At 43.2% G+C, this 23,041-nt stretch overlaps 2 protein-coding genes across 4 annotated transcripts in view; one reads left to right on the forward strand and one right to left on the reverse strand.

Annotated features, from left to right (window-relative positions):
- The window catches only part of CEP97 (centrosomal protein 97), a 2,210,548-nt gene extending 2,203,202 nt beyond the window's left edge, over positions 1-7,346 (reverse strand). For all 3 annotated transcript variants that reach the window (XM_044070962.1, XM_044070961.1, XM_044070960.1), the window contains exon 1: positions 7,187-7,346. In XM_044070962.1, the coding sequence (XP_043926897.1) occupies positions 7,187-7,238 (52 nt within the window). In that variant the 5' untranslated portion in view covers positions 7,239-7,346. The remainder of the gene's footprint in view (positions 1-7,186) is intronic.
- A 20-nt stretch (positions 7,347-7,366) lies between these two features.
- RPL24 (ribosomal protein L24) overlaps positions 7,367-23,041 on the forward strand; it is a 309,885-nt gene continuing 294,210 nt past the window's right edge. Inside the window, exons 1-2 of the mRNA XM_044070964.1 lie at positions 7,367-7,453; positions 7,566-7,641. Of these exons, the coding sequence (XP_043926899.1) occupies positions 7,449-7,453; positions 7,566-7,641 (81 nt within the window). The 5' untranslated portion in view covers positions 7,367-7,448. The remainder of the gene's footprint in view (positions 7,454-7,565; positions 7,642-23,041) is intronic.

Consider the following 23,041-nt stretch of genomic DNA (forward strand, 5'->3'; position numbering starts at 1 on the left):
GGAAATAAGAGTCAAGATAACACCCCTGAAATATTCTTGTCATGCTTACTTTCTCAGTGGAGCATGACTGTTCTCTTATAAGTAGCAATCAACTATTTCACATTTTGATTACTGCATCTAAATACTTTTTATTTTCATATTCGGGTCTTACATGCCCATCTCTGGATGCATTTGATGCTTATTAATATTTCATTTTCATATACTTATCAGAACAAAACCAATGTGTATTCTGTTAGACAGACGACAGTCTCATTGTAGGATTTGTTCGAAGTGACTGGACAGTCTGTGTTATGCTTTATCTATGTATTCCTCGTGGATGTTTTCCCTGGACTCAGCACCCCCCCCAAACCACTGAAACAATGTCTTCTTCTTTCAGCTTTTCCCGGTTAGGGGTCACCACAGTGGATCACCTGTCCGCCCATGATTGGCAGTGGAGTTTTACGGAGTCGAGTTGCCAGCCCGGCGTTCCACATTTTGCCCATTTGCCGCCCCATAGTGCCTTTTTAGGCACAGCTCAAAAGACAAACCCACCACCGTAAATAGCACAAGTAACCAAAAACATGGGGGTAATGCTACTCAACGCCAGAAGTCTAAACCACAAAATGCATGCACTCAAGGCACTCCTCAGTATGGAGAACATAGATATCTGTGCAGTAACAGAAACCTGGTTTAAGGCCCCAGAGAGCACCCCAGCACTATCACGCTATAATTCATACCATATTTTTTGGCCACAGAACCCGGATCGAAACACAAATGGCGGGGGTGTATCCATATTCATCAAGGATAACCACATTTCCAGGTTAGTGGTGCAGCACGATGCCTCAGATCACCCACGTGCAACTAACAACGGGCAAAACAGCAATTCAAATTGTAGCTTGCTACAGATCACCCACCATGACCCAGGACCCCCATTCTGCATTTCTGGAGACACTGGAAAATATGAAGGACCTATCAAACGCCCTAATATTGGGTTATTTCAATTACCCAAACATTAACTGGGAGAACTACTCAAGTACTAACTCCCTTGCCAAACGCTTCCTAGAATTTATAAACTCGAATGCCCTGGATCAATTGGTCAACACCCCCACCAGAGGTCACAATATATTGGACCTGGTCATCACCAACATGGGCGACCAGTGTTCCACACCAGAGGTCAACCCCTCGCTGGTTAGATCAGACCATAGACTAATCACTCTTGATATCCACATTCCGCCCCCACCCCCAATCAAGGAAACCACCGTGAAAAACTTTTCAAAAACAAACTTCACATTACTTAAGTCCGAGGTGGAAAGGTTCACAGCCCCCGTGCTAAAGGACAACACTGTCCAAGCTGCTGAATCCCTTACAAAAAAGACACTCTATGAACACCTGCAAGAATGCATGGATCGTGCTACCCCAAGCAAAACCAAGACTCACTCCTCCAAGAAAAGGAAACCAGTCTGGTGGACCCCTACCATAAACAAGCTAAACAATAGAAGGAGGAAAATAGTACAGAAAAGAGTAAAATCCCAAGAAGGAAAGATATCCCTGATCAGTATCAGCAAGAAACTACGATCCCTCATAAAATCATCCAAGGCTAACTTCGAAAGGAAAATTGCCAAGGACTCCAAAGATAACCGCAAAGCGTTCTTTAGCTATGTCAAGAAACTAAGTGGAAACTCTCAGATCTGCTCTGAGTTAGTGCAGAATGGCACAAAATACACTGAACTGACCGATATTGTCAACATTCTGGCAGACAGCCAATCCAAAAGATAAAACCACAAACGTGTAACCAGACAAATACCTTCCGAAGGCTGCTGATGAATATTAAAAATCCTTTATTGGAGGAATGTCCATAATACAACCACCATAAAACCATAAAAAACTGTTGAGCGCTTCCGTACACCATCTTAGGTAAACTTCTTCAGAACAATTAGAAACAATTCAGATTCACTTAAATATCTACACAGCTTGTTATCAATTAAACAATTACAAATTCTTTTAAAAATCCTTTGGGAATTAAAGGGGCATAGTTCCCCTCTTTTACAATACATAATGTTTCATCTTTAACATTGGTGCAATAGAGCAACTATCCTTTAAACCAGGATATAATGTTGCTCTTAAACTAATTTTCCATCTAGTTTCCTTGAGATTTAAATTGGCATTTGTTACTTTGTCCTGCATATCCTTTTGTATAGAATCCAATACAAAAAATTTAAACCGATGTGTGTTATTTTTGTGTGTGTGTCTATATAGGGCATTTGTTGATGCCTTTATAGTCTGATGTATCTCATATGATCATAAATCCAATCCCTCAACCTCCTAGAGGTCTTCCCTACATAGAAACATGAACATTGTTGGCATAAAGCAACATATACTACATTCACTGTATTACAATTATAATAAGATCTAGCAGTATATGTATATTTGTGAATTGTTACCAGATTATTCACTAAAATGTGTGTGCAGAACTTACATGCCCCACATTTGAATGTGCCAGTCTTTTTATTTGGATTTAGATTAGACTGGGAGGTGGTACTGGCCCTTTCCAATATTTGTTTAAAGGTGGTATCTTTTGATACATCACCTTAGGTGCTATTCCTATTTTTTCCACCATATTTGGTTCAGATAAAATCAACTACCAGTTTTTAAAAATTACATTGGTGATATATCTGGCATCCAAACTGTATGTGGTAATAAAGGCTCTATTATATCCCTCTTGTTCATATTGCCTTGTGGTATTTACTGTCCCACCATATCGGAGAATTGGTTGAATTGTCCCCATTTTTCTTTTCCTTTGAACTTCTCATAATGTTGACTAGCATAAAATTGTGTTTTTAGATGTGGAAGTGAGTAAAAATTATACTGAAGGCAGATACGAGTCCAATATTTACAGAAAACCTATGTTTTCTAATACATATTTACATTACACCAGTAACCATCCCACACATCAGAAAAAAGCTGTTGTAAAAGGCCAGTTTGTCAGACTGGCCAGGATGATATCTAATGAAAGGAATTTTACAGATGAGTGGGAGAAAGTGGTAAATATGTTTCTAATGAGAGGTTATCTGGAAGGTTTTGTATAGGATATTCTAAGAGAAGCTCAAAGGAAAAGAAAAATGGGGATAATTCAACCAATCCTCCTACATGGTGGGATGGTAAATACCACAAGGCAATATGAACAAGAGGGATATAATAGAGCCTTTATTACCTCATACAGTTTGGATGCCAGATATATCACCAATGTAATTTTTAAAAACTGGTGGTTAATTTTATCTGAACCAAATACGGTGGAAAAAATAGGAATAGCACCTAAGGTGATATATAAAAAAAAGATACCACCTTTAAACAAATATTGGAAAGGGCCACTACTACCTCCCAGTCTAATCTAAAACCAAATAAAAAGACTGGCACATTCAAATGTGGGGCATGTACGTTCTGCACACACATTTTAGTGAATAATCTGGTAACAATTCACAAATATACATATACTGCTACATCTTATTATAATTGTAATACAGTGAATGTAGTATATGTTGCTTTATGCCAACAATGTTCATGTTTCTATGCAGGGAAGACCTCTAGGAGGTTGAGGGATCGGATTTACGATCATATGAGAGACATCAGACTAGAATCATCAACAAATGCCCTATATAGGCACATCGGTTTAAATTTTTTTGTATTGGATTCTATACAAAAGGATATGCAGGGCAATGTAACAAATGACAGTGTACATCTCAAGGAAACTAGATGGCAAATTAGTTTAAGAGCAACATTATATACTGGCTTAAATGATAGTTGCTCTATTGCACCAATGTTAAAGATGAAACATTACGTATTGTAAAAGAGGGGAAGTATGCCCCTTAAATTCTCAAAGGATTTTTAAAAGAATTTGTAATTGTTTAATTGGTAACAAGCTGTGTAGATATTTAAGTGCATCTGAATTGTTTCTAATTGTTCTGAAGAAGTTCACCTAAGAGGGTGTACGAAAGCGCTCAACAGTTTTTTTATGGTTTTATGGTGGTTGTATTATGGACATTCCTCCAATAAAGGATTTTTAATATTCATCAGCAGCCTTCGGAAGGTATTTGTCTGGTTACACAATTCTGGCAGGCAGGTTTAGTGCCAACTTCACCCCCCTCTCACCACCTAAAGGGCCTATAACCATACCAGAAGAATGGAGAGCCCCGGCAATCACTGACACACAGGTTAAAACAGCCCTATCCAAAGCCAAAAACACAGCTTCAATGGGACCGGACGGTGTCCCAGGCTGTGTCTTACACGAGCTCCAAAATGAACTAACCCCTCACCTAAACACAGTGTTCAAACTCAGGCTCTCTACAGGTTACGTACCCATATAGAGTAGCTCACAGCAAGTTATCCCACGCCACAAAGGTGGAGCCACAATGGACCCCGGGAACTATCGCCCTATAAGCCTGTCTAGACTGGTCTGCAAGGCTATGGAATGCATCATCATGGAACTCATTAACATAAATATTGGGAACCTCCAAACATTGGACCCTACCCAGTTTGGCTTTGTTAAGGGCAAATCATGCCTCCTAAACCTTGTGGACTTTTTTGAAACCATTACCAAGGCTTTAGATGAGGGAAAGGAGGTCCACACAGCCTACCTAGACCTTGCAAAGGCTTTCGACACCATTCCCCATTCTGGTATTATAGACAAGCTCACCAACCTGAACATAAACCCCTACGTCACGAGATGGGTTGCCAATTGGCTCTCGGACAAAAGCCACACGGTGAGAGTTGCAGACTCTAGGTCCGATTCTAAACCGGTTACAAGTGGCGTCCCCCAGGACTCAGTCCTGGGACCCCTCCTGTTCGGTACATACTTCTCAGAGGTACAGGCAAGCACAGCAGAACTATGGCTGACCAAGTTCGCAGACTACTGCAAACTGGGGGCCATAATTGACTCTCCAGCTGACACAGACATCCTCCAGAAGGGTCTCACTGAGACAGATACCTGGTATCAAAATCATGGCCTCAAGCTAAATACCAAAAAGTGCATAGTCATCCCCTTTGAAAAAAAAAGTACCCGCGAACTACCCGATACGCAATAGTCCCCTAAATACAGAAAATTTAATAAGGGATCTGGGATCCAAGTAGATAGTAATCTCTCCTTTGATAATCATATTGCCAAGGTTGATAGAAAATCCTTCTATGTGGCCCACCTAATCACAAAAGGGATCGCATCTAGAACAAGAGGTTATTGTGCCCCCTCTACTCATCACACCCATCATAGAGTACAACGCCCCATTTGGGATGTACCTTACAAGACACCTGCAACAGCTGGAAAGACCACAGAAGTACCTCACCAGAAGGATTACTGGCCTCAAACAAATGCCCTATGCAGCCGACTGAAGAAACTCCAACTGCACTCGGTTGCACACCGCTTACTCAGTAGTGATCTCTGCCTGACATACAAGGCCATGGCCAATCCAGAATTGATAGACATGTTCCACGTAAATAAATAAATAAATGAATGAACAAACCCCCTGAAAGCCACACACTCTAGGGATCTAAGCCTCACCACAACTATAAATAGGACGTACTGGAGGAACAGATCCCTGTCCCAGAGACTCCCTATGCTTTGGAACAGGATTCCAATCTACATTAGGCAGAGCCCCTCACTAACACTCTTCAAAAGAAACCTTGATGAGTGGATGGGATCACTGCAGTGGCTCTGCTGGACAGAGGCACAGGGAACTAATGGCTCTGCTGGACAGAGGCACAGTGAACTAATCTAAGGAGGTGGCGAAGGCCAACACATTCTGGCTAGGCTTATAGATGCCCTTGGGCAGATAGCCTAGTACTTACCTATGAACCTACCTCTCAAGTGTACCTCACGTTGAGGAATGTTTCTCAATTGAGGTCTTAAAATGTCCGTGTTTCTCGAAGTTCCACAATGAAAGGGTCTGTGACATACTTAGGATTACGAATTTTTAAACTGATGTCAATGGTAAATAGAACTGAATCACATAGTTTCATTAAAATACATGTTTTATAAGTAAACTATCACATTTTAACCATCCTACGAGCTTCCTATCTGAAGTTGATAGTGAACTATTAGTATGTGTTCCACATTTTGCCCATTTGTCTCACGTTATGAGAGGCAGTGTTCCTCGTTTTGGAGATGGAAGGTTGAGAGCTATGCCGGCGCCCAACCTTCCACATAAGGCACACACACGCACTCACCCCTACGGTCTTTGGGATGTTGGAAGAAATCGGAGTAGCCGGAGGAAAACCACACTACCACAGGGAGGACATGCAGACTCCGCACAGAAAGCACCCCAGCTGAGGATTGAACCGGAGAGCCTCTTGCTGTGAGTGGCAACGCTAACCGCTGTACCACCGTGGACGCCCCCACTGAAATAATGTGTTCCTACTGTGGAAGTTTGGGCGCCGGGCTGGGAACTTGACAGTATAAAACTCCACTGCCAATCATGAAACAATGTCTAACCTCCTTAAATTTTCTCAGTTACCAAAGTAAATAAAATTAAAATGAAATGCTTCAAATGGTCTGGATCATGAATGACAAGGATCAAATCATCCCAGTTAAGAAACTTAAAAATATCGCAAAACTACTTGCGACTTGCAGATTGCACAAGTTTTTCGCTAGCAGTATAAGCTTGTGCTGTGACATGCCACCATTGTGATGGAGCATACACTACACACAGAAACACTCAAAAACTTTAAACGTATTGTATTTATTATTATGTCATACCCAATGTCAGAAACGTAAATTCTAATACACTATTATTAAGTACCGATTCAAGTTTCCAGACACCCATTTGTTTAAAATTCTCTGATCAGAAAGACACCGCTGAACGTATCATTACCTGCATGTTTCAGTGATAAGACAGTAAAAAAGTAGAAACGCTAACACAATCATTGAAAACACTATACAAAAACATCTGCGTGCTGTAGTACTCCTGAATACAAACTCAGAAAACAGAGTATCATAGTGGATCAAAACCCTGTGCACACTAAAATCCCCATGCAGCATTGCGGTTGTCTTAGCTACAGTATTTTGCTTTACCACCAGAGTCTTGTCTATAAATAACGTAAAACAGTTTCCATGTTTCTGGCTCTAACACTGAGCTGTAAGCAACTTAAGCACAACTTGAACAATAAATAACTGCTATTATGAAACGTAAATGTAAATGTATTTATGCAGTTATTAGTGTACCTGCCAGATTTGGCATTTCCACATAAAAAGTGTTTCCTTCCACAGCCGCCATAGTTCCCGCTTGCTAACTACTAAGCAACACACTAATCCTCCGATTGGTTGTTTCTTGACAGCAAATAAAATTACAGGACGTATAGTGGGAGTTGCTGTGTAAATTCATAACGTCTTATTGGTTTTATTTACATCCGGGAAAATCCTTCACATGTGCCACTAAGCGAGTTCCCATGATCCTTTCTTTCTTTTCGCCATTTTAGCTGGAATAATGAAGTACGGTATTCTATTTATCATCTTTCATCATCTTTTTAAATAGCTATTTTTTAATAATAGAAATATGTATGTTTGATATTTTTAAGTCGTAATTTTTTGTCGTGTTATTTAGGGTTGAACTATGCAGTTTCAGCGGTTACAAAATTTACCCTGGTCATGGAAGACGTTACGCCAGGGTAGATGGAAAGGTAACGCACTCTCTAAACGTATAGTTAGTGTTATTTTATGTTTATTGTGACTTAAGTAATGGAGGCGTCTGTTTGTTTTTTAATTTAAGTGTTTTGTCATGTTGTGATTTTGGTGATTATATTTTTTTCTTGAGTAAAGTGTAATGCAGAACTCTTTATGGTTAAAGGGGTATATTTTTTGTTTTTTTTACGGTTTGGTATTTTAGTTCGTAAAGCAGTCGGAGGGTGTTGTAGAGTTCTTAACGCAAAAAAAATATTTTCAGCGCTGTTTGCTTGCTGTATTGCAATATAGGTAGCAGTGATGACATTGTCTATTCAAGAAATTGTACTGCTATTTGTAATGTTGTATATGCATATTACGTTTGGGCAAGTTTTTGTATGCGTCATACGTATTAAGGGGGTATTGATCTGAGGGATCTTTAAGCTTAGTATTGCATTCACGTGGTAGTTATAATAATCTTAATTTTGCATGCTAATGGAGTATTAACACGTTCCTCTCCAATTGTGTGTGTTACTAAGCTTGGTGATAACTATGTAGTACTTGCTTCTTTTCCTATAGCAACTTGTTCAGTGTCGAAAAAAATAAGTAATGTTCTGTTTTTACTCTTCTATTAGATATTCCTTCAATAGTCTTATTGTAGTAAGGGTGCGCAGTATTAAGTCCCGCCCACCACCAGTTGACGTGTATGAATAAGGACTGAGTATTGGTGATGTCTTACCGTCCTCGTTATTATTTATCTAATGTTAGTTGCGGGGTGTTCTACAGTACAATAACGCCGAAGAGTAATGCGAAACAAACCGAGCTTTAGTTGTAATTCGAAGGCTTTGATATTTAGAATAGTTCTAACTGTTAAAGGGACATATATTTTCAAAGTTGCTGTTTGGGTTGTAGGGGCCCCGCCGATGTATCGTAAAGGGTCAGCGGGGCGGTTCGTTACCGGGGGAAAAAAAATCATTTTTACTTTTTTAGTAACTTAAAACGAGCCCTGCAACAATTTATATACTAAGTTGAGATTTGCTTTGAGAACAGAAGTTTTTGGCACTTAGTGTTGTGTTGTATGATGTTTACAGTTATGTAGTTTCAAGCTTTTAAATGATTGTGCACCATGGTAGCTATAATTAGGTCGTATGCTAGTTCCGGGCATATTAAGTTCCTTGAGGGCTAGGCATAGGGTTTGTAGTGCTGACTGAAGAACGTCGTGGCAGTTTTTTTTTTTTTAGTTTTTAATAGCTTTGAGACTTGGATATTAGTGAAACTTGGAACAGCATAGTAGGGATGTTAGGAGTGTAGAAGCAATGTGTTATCTGGATACGTCGGGCATAATCTTTGGCGATGGTAGCTAGGTTTCAGCAGTTAATCAATAGCATCAGGTAGCTCTGATTGGTTTACCGTTTGACCACAGTAAAAAAGGGTAAATGTTAGAGTTTTTTTGGTCTGGCTGTGAGGTGACAACGCTAACTGCTGTCCAGGGTGTATATCTTGGGAATAAATCTACTGGTGTTTGAACAATCTATGTAGTGTAAAAGTGGGGGTACGTTTCCGTTATCGGGGCAACACTTCAAATGCGTTTTGCTGAGGTCCGAAACAAATGTCAAACCATGTATTTGATCTTGAACAGCTGTGTGTAAAAGTAGAAGTTACAGCATTTTTTAAAGTGTTATCCACCGGATTTGGAGCTTTGCAACCTCAGTGTTTTCCCGGTAACAGAATAGTAAAAAAAAAATGTACGTTGTCAATGACGTGCATCATCAGTAACTTCCTGATAAACATTAGGAAATTAACTTCTTCCAATTGCATATTTTCCTAATTGAAAACGGGCTTATTCATGTTCTCAAGTAACGGCAATAGTGACGGAGAAGTATCTGTAGTTTGGAAGGGCTTTTTCCCCTTTCTGTACAAAATACATTTCCGTTTTTTAAATAACGGAGAACAGGCGCCCTGTAGTTGTATTTACAAAGGCACCAGAGTCTAGCTACATATCACGGTTGATGCAAATTCTGCAGTTTGTTCTTTGCCAGATTGATATACCCTACCGCTGTTTTTAATTGAAAAGTCAAAAAAAGCGGATCCACTATTCTCTGCCAGTAGTCACAATAGGTACCTTATGTTACTGTGATTTAAAACACTATACAAACATTTCGTTTTACTAACTGTGCTATCCACATGAAAAATCTGGTTGAAACTAAATTTAAATTAAGCCAGAAAGTTGAATGGGGAAGGAAATTGTGGTGTGTGTGATAGCCAATCGGATCATAACTTCAGAACTGCATGAACGAAATGTACAATAAGACACTTTTTTTTTTTTTAAGGGAGAGTTCATTTTATGCAATTAATATGGTGAATATAAGCATTTTATGAGTAAGTAAAAAAAGAAGTTATCCTAATGTGATCCAAGTCTTTATTTTTTACTTTGTCTGTAACGTATCGGGGCAACACTTTCAATGCGATCGTTCAGCTGTAATGTAGTACCTTAACACGTCTGTTACCCATATGTGTCAACTGGAAAATAACTTTATATTTCTTAAAATGTATTACGGAAATGTGGTTAACAGACATGTTGGACACTGGATTACAGCTGAACAATCGCATTGAAAGTGTTGCCCCGATAACGGAAAAGTACCAAAGTGGGCATGGATCCTTTACTTGTGGAAGTTAAATTCCACAGCCACACATTATCGCCATTAATACCAATGTCCTAACCGCTCACTCGTGAGGGATTTGGGCACCTGCGTTGATAGCAGTCTGACTTTTGATCACCACGTTGCTTCCGTTGTACTGAAAGCCTTCTTCATAGTCCACCTCGTAAGTGGACAAGGTCAACGTTCTTGTGTTTTCTTATAAGGCCCATTGAGTACAACACCCCTTTCGGCATGTACTTCATAAAGCACATGCAGCCGCTAGAGAGACCACATGTGTTCTTCACCAGGAGAATCCAGGGCCTCAAACATCTACCATCCACAGGCTAAAAGCCCTATCCCTCTGCTTAGTTTCGTACAAACTCCTTGGAGGTGGCCTCTGTCTGGCATACAAGGCGATCATGGACCCCACCTTGATGGGACTGATCATGGACCCCACCTTGATGGGACTGCTGCATACCCGCAAGTCAAGCTCCACTCAAGTAACCCGCATGTGTGGTATCGACCTGGTCTGTGATATCGAGACTTGGCTGGACAGATTTGTGTCCCAGAGGCCTCCCACCTAGGCAATATACTCTCCCTCCACATCAGGTAGAGTACTCTTTATCCCTTTTTAATCGCAATCTGGATAACTGGATGGGAAGCAGAAAACATACCCCTGGGATTCCTCCACATCGGGTAGAGTACTCTTTATCCCTTTTTAATTGCAATCTGGATAACTGGATGGGAAGCAGAAAACATACCCCTGGGATTCCACCCATGTCCTTGCTGGGCAGGGTAATCTGTGCTGATTTGTCTAAATATGGGCTAAACTCTTGGCTAGGCTTATAAGGGCCTCGGGGCCTGTAGTACAACATTTGCCTTATGGGTATCCTTGGCTGTGCTTGCCACATTTTTCTCAAAGATCGTCTTATTGTTGTCTTGTTTGCCTGTTGAGGGGAGTGCTTTTCCATTGTTGGGGCCTTGTCTGTTTTCTTGCACTGCAGTTTTTTGTTTAAGTTTTCTGGATTTCATAGGTTCATACTAGGCTATCTGCCCTAGGGCATTTATAAGCCTAGCCAGAGTGTGTATGGCTTTCGCCACCCATTTTAAATTAATTTTGCTGTGCCCTTTTTCGAGGTTAGTATACTACGCTTCTGTCTAACAGTGACACAGAAGTGATACCCGGGGTAAACCTACGATCTCCCATCCACTCATCAAGATTCCTCTTGAAGAGCGTCAATGAGGGACTCTGCCTAACCTGGACTGGGATTTTATTCCAGAGTGAAGGGAGCCTCTGGGTTATGAATCTGTCCCTCCAGCATGTCCTACTTATTTCAGTGCTGAGGTTTAAGTCCCTCGAGCGCGTAGCTCGATGGGATTTGGATTTTCTGAGGTGCAGCATGTCCATTAATTCCGGGTTGGACATGGCTTTATAAGTCTGGCACAGATCGCCTCTGAGCAGGCGGTATGCCACTGAGTAGAGCTGGAGTTTCTTTAACCGGGCAGCATACGGCATCTGTTTGAGCCCCTTGATCCTCTTGGTGAGGTACTTTTGGGGTCTTTCCACTTGCTGCAGGTGTCTGGTAAGGTACATCCCAAAAGGGGCATTGTACTCAATTATGGGCCTGATGAGGGATGAGTAAAGAGGCACAATGACCTCCCCTGATCTAGATGTGAATCCCTTCATGATTAGGTGGGCTATATAAAATGTTTTTCTAACCACTTTGGCCACGTGGTTGTCAAATGAGAGATTGCTATCAACTTGGGTCCCCAGGTCCCTAATTACTTCTGTACTTAATGGATTACCACCTATGTGGTAATTTGTGGGCACTTTGTTTTTGCCAAAGGGGATGACTATACACTTTTGCCAAAGGGGATGACTACACTTTTTGGCGTTTAGCTTGAGGCCATGGCTCTGGCACCAGTTGTCTGTTTCTATGAGGCCCTTTTGGAGGATGCTTGTGTCAGCTGGAGAGTCTATTATGGTGCCCAGTTTGCAGTCATCTGCGAACTTGGTCAGCCACAGTCCTTCCATGTTGGCCTGTACCTCCGAGAAATATATACCGAACAAGAGAGGTCCCAAGACTGAGCCTTGTGGGACGCCACTTGTAACTGGTTTGGAGTCTGACATGGCTCCAGCTATTCTAACCATGTGGGTTCTGTCCTTGAGCCAATTTGCAACCCATCTAGTGACATAGGGGTTTATATTTAAGCTGGTGAGCTTATCTATAATGCCCGAGTGGGGTATTGTATCGAAGGCTTTTGCGAGGTCCAGGTAGGCTGTGTGGACCACTTTCCCCTTGTCAATGGCCTTGGTGACTGTTTCAAAGAAATTGACCAGGTTTGAGGCAGGATCTGCCCTTAACGAAACCGAACTGGGTAGGATCCAGTGTCTGTAGGTCCCCAATATCTTTATTTATAAGGTCCATGATAATCCTTTCCATAGCTTTGCAGACCAAGCTAGTGAGACTTATGGGGCGATAGTTTCCAGGATGAGGCACCACCTTTGTGGAGAGGGACCACTGTTGCTGTACGCCACTCTTTGGGTACATATCCTGTAGTAAGGCTGAGATTGAACAGTAGTTTTAGGTTTGGGTTTAGCTCTTGGAGTTCATGTAGGACGCAGCCCGGGACACCGTCTGGTCCCATTGATGCTGTGTTTCTTGCTTTGGAGAGGGCAGCTCTTACCTGAGCATCTGAGATGTCAGGGGAGCAGCACTCTGCTGGGATAGATATTAGCCCTTTTGGTGGGGGGGGGGGGAGAAGTTTGCGCTGAACCTGTCAGCTAGGATGTTGGCAATGTCTGTGGGTTCGGTGTATTTTTGTGTCATTTTGGACTAATTCTGAGCATATCTGGGAATTCCCACCCAGGTTCCTAACATAACTAAAGAAAGCCTTGTGATTATCCTTAGTGTCCTGTGCAATTTTTCTCTCTAAGCTGGCCTTAGACGATTTTATGAGTGCCCATAGTTTTTTGCTAATACTGATCAGAGGTGCCTTCCCTTTTTGGGATTCTACTCTTGTCATGTAGTAGCTTCCTCCTTCTATTGTATAGTTTGTTTATGGCTGGGGTCCACCAGACAGGACGTCTGCCTTTGGAGGATTGGGTCTTGGTTTTATTTGGGATTGCATGATCCATGCATTCCTGAAGGTGTTCATAGAATGCATTTATAAAGGATTTTGTGGTCTGGGCCGTATTATCCAGAGGCCCGGGGGCTTTGAAGGATTCCACCTCGGTTTTGAGGAGTGTGAAATTTGCTTTAGAGAAGTTTTTCACTGTGGTTTTCTGGGCATGGGGTGGGGTCGGGATGTGAATATCCAGTGAGATTAGTTTATGGTCTGATCTTACCAGTGAGGGATACACTTCTGGTCTGGAGCATAGAGTCCCCATGTTGGTGATGATCAGGTCCAATATGTTTTCCCCTCTTGTGGGAGTGGTAACAAGTTGTTCCATAGCATTTGAGTTTATAAATTCTAGGAACCTTTGGGCTAGGGTGTTGGAGCTAGAGTAATGCTCCCAGTCTATGGTTGGGTAGTTGAAGTCACCCAATATAATGGTGTTTGGAGAGACCTTCATATTTTCCAGTGTTCTCAGGAAGGCCGAGTGGGGTTCCTGGGTTTGGGAGGGTGGTCTGTAGCAGGCTATAAACTGGATGGCAGTTTTACCCACTGTTAGTTGCACATGGATAGTCTCTGATGCTTCGTGCTGTGCCACCAACCTGGAGGTGTGGGTATCTTTGAATATTGATACTCCCCCTCCTTTTGTGGTTCAGTCCAAGTTTGGGGGCCGAAAAGCATGGTATGAGGTATAACCTGGTAGTGCTGGGGTGCTCTCGAGAGCCTTGAACCAGGTTTCTGTTACTGCACAGATGTCAATGTTCTCCATGCTAAGGAGAGTTTCGAGTGCGTGCATCTTGAGGTTTAGACTTCTGGCGTTGAGTAGCATTACTCTTAGTTTCTTATCCCTTGTGATACCTATGGAGGTGGGTTTGTCTTGAGCCTTGCCTAAAAAAGGCACTATGGGGGTAGCAAGAGCCTTTGCCAATATCTGAAAGCCCAGGGGTGACAGGTGCAAGCCGTCCCTAGCGAAGCATCGTGGCTTGTCGAGCATGTCATCCCAGGCTGACAGACATTAGATCCCCTTTGAATGACACCAATACTTAAGCCAATTGTTGAAATTGATAATCTTGTCTTCATACTGTGGCATCATTCTTGGTGAGGGTAAGATGCTACTCAAGGTCAGGGTCATACCGGCCTGGGCTGCATGCCCAGAGAGCTCCTCTGTCTCCATGTAGTCCAGGGAGGTACGTCTCGGGTCATTCACACCAGCATGGACAATGACTGAGTCATATTTGTACTTGCCTTGGAGTGACCTGAGTGCTTGTGTTATGTGGCGTATCCTAGCTGCCGACAGGCAGCTCACCGTGACCTTCTCCTTGTTCAGCCTGGTGAGCAGGACATCAGTGTGCCTGAGAGTCGCCTATTACAAGTGTATCAGGTGTGCTGTCCACCAGGGCATCCTGTTTTTACTTGGCGCTCTGGCTTTAATTCTTTCTGATGCAGCATCTGTAAACTTTTTTTTGAGTCATTGTATAGGGCATTAGTGTAAGCTTTTGGTGTAGTTAACACTTCCATTTTTATACATTCACTTAGGAGGATATTTGCCTTGGTAAGGTTTTTCAGTTTGAGCTGAGTTCTGGTATTCTTGCTTGAAAGTGACTTGTTTGGGGTCAGGTTTAATGAGGGTCCAACAGTTGTGGCAATGAATGTTTGCCATGTTAGTGAGGGATAGATTTAGTATGTTCCTTTTGTGGTATGAACAATTTTGTTCCCGGGCATTTGAGTTAGAGAAGGAACTTTTTGTGCTAGTGCATTTAAGGCTAGAGTAGGTTTTCCAGTTGGTAGTGGGATAATTGGAATTCTCTATAAACCAGAGTGTTTGTGAATATTTGAATCTATTCCAGTTTGGTCAAATAGGCTTCATGCACATCAAGCCATGGAGAGGGGTCTGTAACTTGGCTATGCCTTGAATGTGAGGGATCTTACCCACAGTACTCCATGGAATTACTCCAAGTTCAGGTTAGTTAGTCTAACTAGACAAGAGGTGAATTTATCTCTAATATAGATAGAAACACCACCTCCTTTGGTTCTCGCACGTTTGTTTTGCGGTCTGAAGGTGTGTAAGGCATTGTAGCATTGCAAGGCCTGGGTACTTTTCTAAGTTTTCCAAGGCCTCGGATTGTCTGCCTGGACTGCAGAAGTCTCTATCCTCCATTGATAGAAGTGCTTCCAGGGTGTGCAGTTTTTGATTTAAGTTCTTGGCGTTTAGCAGCATGACCCTTATTATGGTGTTGGCAAATTTCTCATATGTAAATTTGCTTGAGACCTTATCCTAAAAAAGGCATTGGGGGGAAGGAAGGTGTTTTGCCATCAGCCAAAAGCCTAATGGTTACAAAGACATACATCTGGAGTGTTTTCCCCCTGGCCTCTGCTGAAAGTTGGCTTTGTTCCAAGTAGGACTTTCCTGGTAAAGTGTTAAGTCAATAATTGGATCTGGTGCAAACTGTCATTGGCAAAGCAGTGAGGTCTGTCAACCATGACTCCCCAGGCTGACAAACTGGATCCCCTTGAGTGACATCAAAAACTAAACCGATTATTGAAATCGTATACTGTGGCATCATTCGAGGTGGGGGTAGTCATCTGCTCAAGGCTAGGGACATACCTGCTTGGGACATGCACTCTGAGCTAAATCAGATCTCTTCATATAGTCCTGCGAGGTGCATCTTTGGTCATTTATTCCAGAGTGAACGGACAGTCCTAATGGTACTTGTTGCTGAGAGACCTGAGTGCATGCATGATTTTATGAATCCTGGCACTAGACAGGTAGCTGACATTCTCCTTGTCCCGTCCTGGTGAGTGGGATATCGTATATCTCATTGAGTCTCCCAATGACATTTTGTTTTTATTATTGTTTGTTAGTTGAGAGACTGGTGTTTAGTATGTCATGGGTGCTGTGGGAACAGTGTTGGTTGTAGCAGTCTTGTTTTAGGAGGCCTCTGGTGTTTTCTGCGAGCCTCAGGATATGTTTTTCTGTGTTGGATTTGTGGTGGTAGTATGTCCATGAGTAGTGGTGGTGGGCTGACAACCTCCTTCAGTGTACTGTTTTGAGTGCAAGAGAGCATGGATTCAAGTTTCTTTGTGTAGATAAATTTCTTTTACTCTATACTTGAGTGGGTTGTCAGTGTATGTGAGCCAGTTGCTACATTGCCTCAGGAGACGCAAGTGAACAAGGTTGGCAGGAGAAACAAGGGTAGTCCAACTGTCCATAATGTTATGTTGAAAATGTTATCACAAGGGGGTGTGCTTTTCAGGACCGGTCAAGGAGGTGCTCAGTGGATAGATCTGCTAGGGGGGGTTGCTGATGGGTTTGTAGAGCTTGCTAGCAGTATTTCTTTAGTGTAGTCCTCATCCTTGGTACTTTTCCTGTTGATGTGCTATTGCTGTATCTAAAGGAAAAGTTGTCTAATCTGTGGCTATGCCTTACAATTGAGTGGCAACAAGCAAAAACTTGCTAAAACGCAGGGCTTAAATACTAGAAGCTAAAAACTTTAAAAAGGTTCAAAAGGACCAATGAGGATGTTTACTCTAAGCCCTAGACCAATCGCCCTTCACCCGATAGGTTCCAGTCAGCACACTTTTCTCACCAGGGTGCAGAAAAGTTCTTTTCAATCAAAGATTCCCTGGAAAATGTGCTCGGAACAAACTGCCACTTCAAACATACCCAAATGCAGCAAACCTGTGTTTAAATACTTGTCCGGGCTTTGAAAAATATGTGGAAGAAAACCTAAAAAAACAGCTGGGAAACCCTATTTTTTTTTTTTTTTTTTTTCCCTTAACCCATTTCAGCCACACTCTACCCATTGATAAATGTGTATACTTGCAGTCATACAGGTGAACAACTGTTACTTAACTGCATGTAAGCTTTTTAGACAAGTTTGACACGTGCAAAATACAAAAGTTGTTCCCTCTCATTTCGGTTTTTCATAATTTTTAAGAGGGTGTCTGACTAGCTTGATTCTTCTAACCACCACTACCCCCCCCCCCCATAGTGCTGGACCCATGGAGTGCATGAACTAATCCAACTCCCATCCTTTACCACATTGGGTTGTGTCCATAGTGAAGGCAGAGTGCATTCCCTCCCCAGTGCAAGGGACCTACAGTTCATTTGCTCCAAAGTTGGAGATTAAGCCCCTTTCCTCCTAGAGGTGAGTATCACATGGCAGAAGTGCATTATTTAGGAGGGGGTGGACCCATCTAGACACAACATAGTGGCACTGCATTTTTAGTTCTCTTTCAGAACGGCTTGCTTGTGCTACATGTTTGTTAATCATTTATTGTAGCACTTGTTGCTATTGCATCAGGACTGGCAAGCTTGTTTCAATCTCTGAAAAATGTATTTTTGTTACTAGTTCTGCATATTAAACTCTGGCTGTGTAAAAACAGCCAGGGCTTTATTCCTGTACTGGGTGTTGTAGGGTGACCAGTCATTCTGAGTTGTACTCCAGTGTACAAATGTGTTTCAGCAGTATGTGGTGTAGATGTTTCTGAATATGGTGTATGAGTAGGTAGTACAGGGTAGGTTGTAGAACACTTAAAAGTTGACATGGCTGTGTGTGCAAAGGTGATTTATTAAAATGGTGGTGTAACTTGCCAATAACTACTTGTAGCATCTTAATAGAACTTTGATCACATGTTTTTTATGAAGGTTTTTCCTTAATTCATTACAACTCTACTCCCCTGGTTTTCTCCACTAGACAAACCAGTCAGAAGAGTATTGTAGGAAGTGTTTAGTTTCTGGCTGATTTTCTCCTTTCATTGGATATGCACATTATGTTCAGATGTGACTACAAGTTTGACAGCCCCAATGGGTGTGTTAGTGAGTGAAATCGTACACTACTTTTGTATTTAATAGGTATGGTGTTCCAGGGTTGTAGACATTGCAGAACCACTGTCCTTATTGGGGTACAGAGCTGTGGACAGGCTTCCATAGATTATAGCTGTGATAAGTTAAAAGGCTTCCACTGCTAGGTTAGTTCCTGCTGAAGGGGGTAAATCTTAAAGGAAACTCTACTCTACACATACAGTTTAACTCAATCATTTTATTTATTTACAGTTTGCCAGGATGGTCCATTGGGCTACGAGGAGCCTGTTTTCAATGGAGTCCTGGGGAGAAAAGCTCCAGAAAAATACAAATCTCAATTAGAATGAGAGTTTGAAAATGCAAGGTAGTAGCAGTTGCAGTAAATTGACATTTGAAAGAACAAATTAGGATTATTTGCAAAGTATGCTAATTCTTGGTTTATTTGGGATTGTAATACTAAGGAGGCTACTAGTGGAAGTATTCTCTATAGAGAGAGTTATAGTTGAAGTTATGTAGAATGGGAACGAGCATTCCCATTGTTAGGTGTGAGTGGAGTAAAGTTTAGAAAATAGGGAGGCTGTTAGTGGTATGGATAAGAGGTGGGGGAGTTCCAGTGGCGTGCTAGGCAGAAGGCTAGAAGAGGTTTGCCTGGTGGACGGACAGGTTTATGTAGTTCACTTAGGTTTTGGAAATCATTAGGTTTCTTTTCTCCCTACAGTATGGTTCTAGAATTGTGTAGGTACTGGAAACGCACTGTAAATCTGTGATTTTACTGGGTCAGGTACTGCTGTCTAATCTTAGATGGGCAATCAGTCCTGCTAATATCAGGAACACAGCAGCTGTTATAAAAATGTTGAACCGTTTTCCACTGTTTATTGGAGAGAACACTCCCTTTTCATAACAAAACAAACTGGATCAGTTGGGGATTTAAAGGAAGTTGTCAACTCTTCTGACAAACTTTTTTTTATATAAGCAGCACATTATTGAAATGCTAATCTTCAAATGTTTGTAATAGTTTATATGTTAAGAACTTAAACATAGTATCAAAGATTTTTGTGACATTTTAGAGAAGTTGGAACATTTTTTTTTCTTGCAAAGTATCAATGCATTCACCACTTTGAACACCACACACACACACACACATGCCATAACTGCAGAAAGTCAGGTGATAACCCTGTCAACTAGGTGCATTGATCTTTCGGTTGCTCCCGTTAAGGGTTGCCACAGCAGATAAACTGTTTCCACCTGTCCTCTGCATCTTGCTCTCACACCAACCACCTGCATGTCCTCTCACCACATCCATAAGCCTTATCTTAGGCCTCCCTCTTTTCCTGTTATGTGGCAGCTTCAGCCTTAGCATCTTTTTCCCAGTATACTCTGCATCCCTCCTCGGGCACATGTCCAAACCAACGTAATGTTGCCTTTCTGGCTTTGTCTCCAGACCTTCCAACCTGGGCTGACCCTCTAATATACTTATTCCTAATCCCGTCCATCCTCGTCACACGCAGTGCAAATCTTCAACTCTGCCACATCAAGATCGGACTGCCTTTTTGTCAATGCCACTGTCTCCATATAACATAGCTGGTCTCACTACCCTCTTGTAGACCTTCCCTTTCACTCTTACTGGTACTCTTGTCACAAATCACTCCTGACACTCTTCTCCACCCACTCCATCCTGTCTGTACTCTTCTTCACCTCTTCCACACTCACCATTACTCTGAACTGTTGATCCCAAGTACTTAAAACTCATCCATACTCACTGCATCCTCACCGTTCCTCTATCCTTCCTCTCATTCTCACACATTCTGTCTTAGTCCTGCTGACCTTCATTCCTCTTCTCTCTGTAGCATATCGCCACCTCTCCAGGGTCTCCTTCACCTGTTCCCTAATCTCACTACAGATCACAATGTCATCTGCAAACATCATAGTCCACAGGGACTCTTGTCTGATCTCGTCTGTCAACCTGTCCATCACCATTGCAAATAAGAAAGCGTTCAAAGCTGATCCTTTATGTAATCCCACCTTAAATGCGTCAGTCACTCCCACTGCAGACCTCACCGCTGTCAAAACTACCCTCGTACATATCCTGTACCTACTTCTGACACTCCAACTTTCTCATACAATACCACAACTTCTCTCTAGGCACCCTGTCATATGCTTTCTCTAAATCCGCAAAGACACAATGCAACTCCATCTGACCTTTTCTGCACTTCTCCATCAACACTCTGAGTAAACATCTCCTCTGTCATGCTCTTTCCTGGCATGAAACCATACTGCTGATCACTAATTATCACCTCCTTTCTTATCCTAGCTTCCACTACTCGTTCCCATAACTTCATGCTTTGACTGATCAGTTTAATCCCTCTATAGTTACTACAGCTCTGCGCATCACCCTTATTCTTAAAAATCGGTACCAGAACACTTTCTCCATTCCTCAGGCATCCTCTCACTTTCCAAGATTTCATTAAACAGTCTAACTTCACTGCCATTTCACCTAAATTTAATGCTTCCACAGGTGTCATCTGAACCAACAGCCTTTCCGTTCTTCATCCTCTTCATAGCTATCCTTACTTCCTCTTTGCTAATCCACTGCACTTCATGATTCACTGTCCGCACATCATCCAACCTTCTCTCCCTCTCATTCATCAACCCCTCAAAGTACTTTATCCATCTGCTCAACACACTCCTTGCTTGTGAGTATGTTTCCCTCATTATCCTTAATCACCCTTACCTGCTGCACATCTTTACTAGCTCGGTCCCTCTGTCTAGCCAATTGGTACAGGTCCTTTTCTCCCTCTGTGTCCAACCTTTTATACAACTATTCATGCACCTTATCCTTTACCTTCGCAACCTCTGTCTTTGCCATGCACCTAATCTCCTTGTACTCTTGTCTACTTCATCTCTTTGACAATCCCACTTTGCCAGCCTTTCTCTGTATACTATTCTGTACTTCATTCCACCACCAGGTCTCCTTGTCCTCCTTCCTCTTTCCAGATGTCACACCAAGCACCTTTCTAGCCATCTTACAGGCTCTGTAGTTACCCAGCTATTCAGTAACTCTTCACTGCTACCCAGTGCCTGTCTTAACTCTTCCTGAACATCACCTCACAATTACCCTTTTTCAATTTCCACCATTTGATCCTTGGTGCTGGCATCGTGCTCATCCTCCTTCCCCATCGCGCGCTGCTCATCCTCCTCCTCCTCTTCCCCATCGCGCTCATCCTCCTCCTCTTCCCCGTCGCGCTGCTCATCCTCCTCCTCCTCCTCTTCCCCGTCGCGCTGCTCATCCTCCTCCTCCTCTTCCCCGTCGCGCTGCTCATCCTCCTCCTCCTCCTCTTCCCCGTCGCGCTGCTCATCCTCCTCCTCCTCTTCCCCGTCGCGCTGCTCACCCTCCTCCTCTTCCCCATTGCGCGCTGCTCACCCTCCTCCTCTTCCCCATTGCGCGCTGCTCACCCTCCTCCTCTTCCCCATTGCGCGCTGCTCACCCTCCTCCTCTTCCCCATTGCGCGCTGCTCACCCTCCTCCTCTTCCCCCTCGCGGCTGCTCATCCTCCTCCTCCTCTTCCCCATTGCGGCTGCTCATCCTCCTCCTCCTCTTCCCCATCGCGCGCTGCTCATCCTCCTCCTCCTCTTCCCCATCGCGCGCTGCTCATCCTCCTCCTCCTCTTCCCCATCGCGCGCTGCTCATCCTCCTCCTCCTCTTCCCCATCGCGCGCTGCTCACCCTCCTCCTCTTCCCCATCGCGCGCTGCTCACCCTCCTCCTCTTCCCCATCGCGCGCTGCTCACCTTCCTCCTCCTCCTCTTCCCCATCGCGCGCTGCTCACCCTCCTCCTCCTCCTCTTCCCCATCGCGCGCTGCTCATCCTCCTCCTCCTCCTCTTCCCCCTCGCGGGCTGCTCATCCTCCTCCTCCTCCTCTTCCTCCTCCTCATCCTCCTCCTCCTCCTCTTCCCCATCGCGCGCTGCTCATCCTCCTCCTCCTCCTCCTCCTCTTCCCCATCGCGCGCTGCTCATCCTCCTCCTCCTCCTCTTTCCCATCGCGCGCTGCTCCTCCTCCTCCTCCTCCTCTTCCCCTCGCCTCCTCCTCCTCTTCCCCTCCGCTGCTCCTCCTCCTCCTCTTCCCCTCCTCCTCTTCCCCATCAGCTGCTCCTCCTCCTCCTCTTCCCCATCGCGCGCTGCTCATCCTCCTCCTCCTCTTCCCCATCGCGCGCTGCTCATCCTCCTCCTCCTCCTCTTCCCCATCGCGCGCTGCTCATCCTCCTCCTCCTCCTCTTCCCCATCGCGCGCTGCTCATCCTCCTCCTCTTCCCCATCGCGCGCTGCTCATCCTCCTCCTCCTCCTCCTCTTCCCCATCGCGCGCTGCTCATCCTCCTGCAACAATATGGTAGCAATAAACGTTTTCATAATTTTCAGCAGAGGGGAGGGAGAAGGGGGAGAGGGAGGTATTAGGACTATATACACCCCTACCCCCACCCCTACAAATTCCCCTACTCAGACTGTTTTTCCTACTCGGATTAGGACCCCTACCTCTATGGTTGTAGTTCATCCGGTGTCGGATGATGGGATTTTGCAAACAGGAACAACTCATACACTTAGGAATTTTTCTATATATAACTTTAGTAGCATTTCTATTAATAAAATACATTTTGATGTTCTTAGTAAAGGTTTTAAATTCATTCCTAACACTAAAGGTGATCTGGTTCAAACCATAATAGACATGAAGTTGTTTTTAAGGAAGGTTAATTTGCAAGTCACACTACCTCCTAGGACATGTGAGTTTGATTCTCAACATCCTATACTGACAAGAAAAAGTACATTTAACCCCCCCTACCATCCTCAAATAAAGAACTTGGATTCAATTT

Source organism: Protopterus annectens, chromosome 5.part0 (genome assembly GCF_019279795.1).
Source record: "Protopterus annectens isolate FY-2018-M chromosome 5.part0, PAN1.0, whole genome shotgun sequence".
Taxonomy (NCBI): domain Eukaryota; kingdom Metazoa; phylum Chordata; order Ceratodontiformes; family Protopteridae; genus Protopterus; species Protopterus annectens.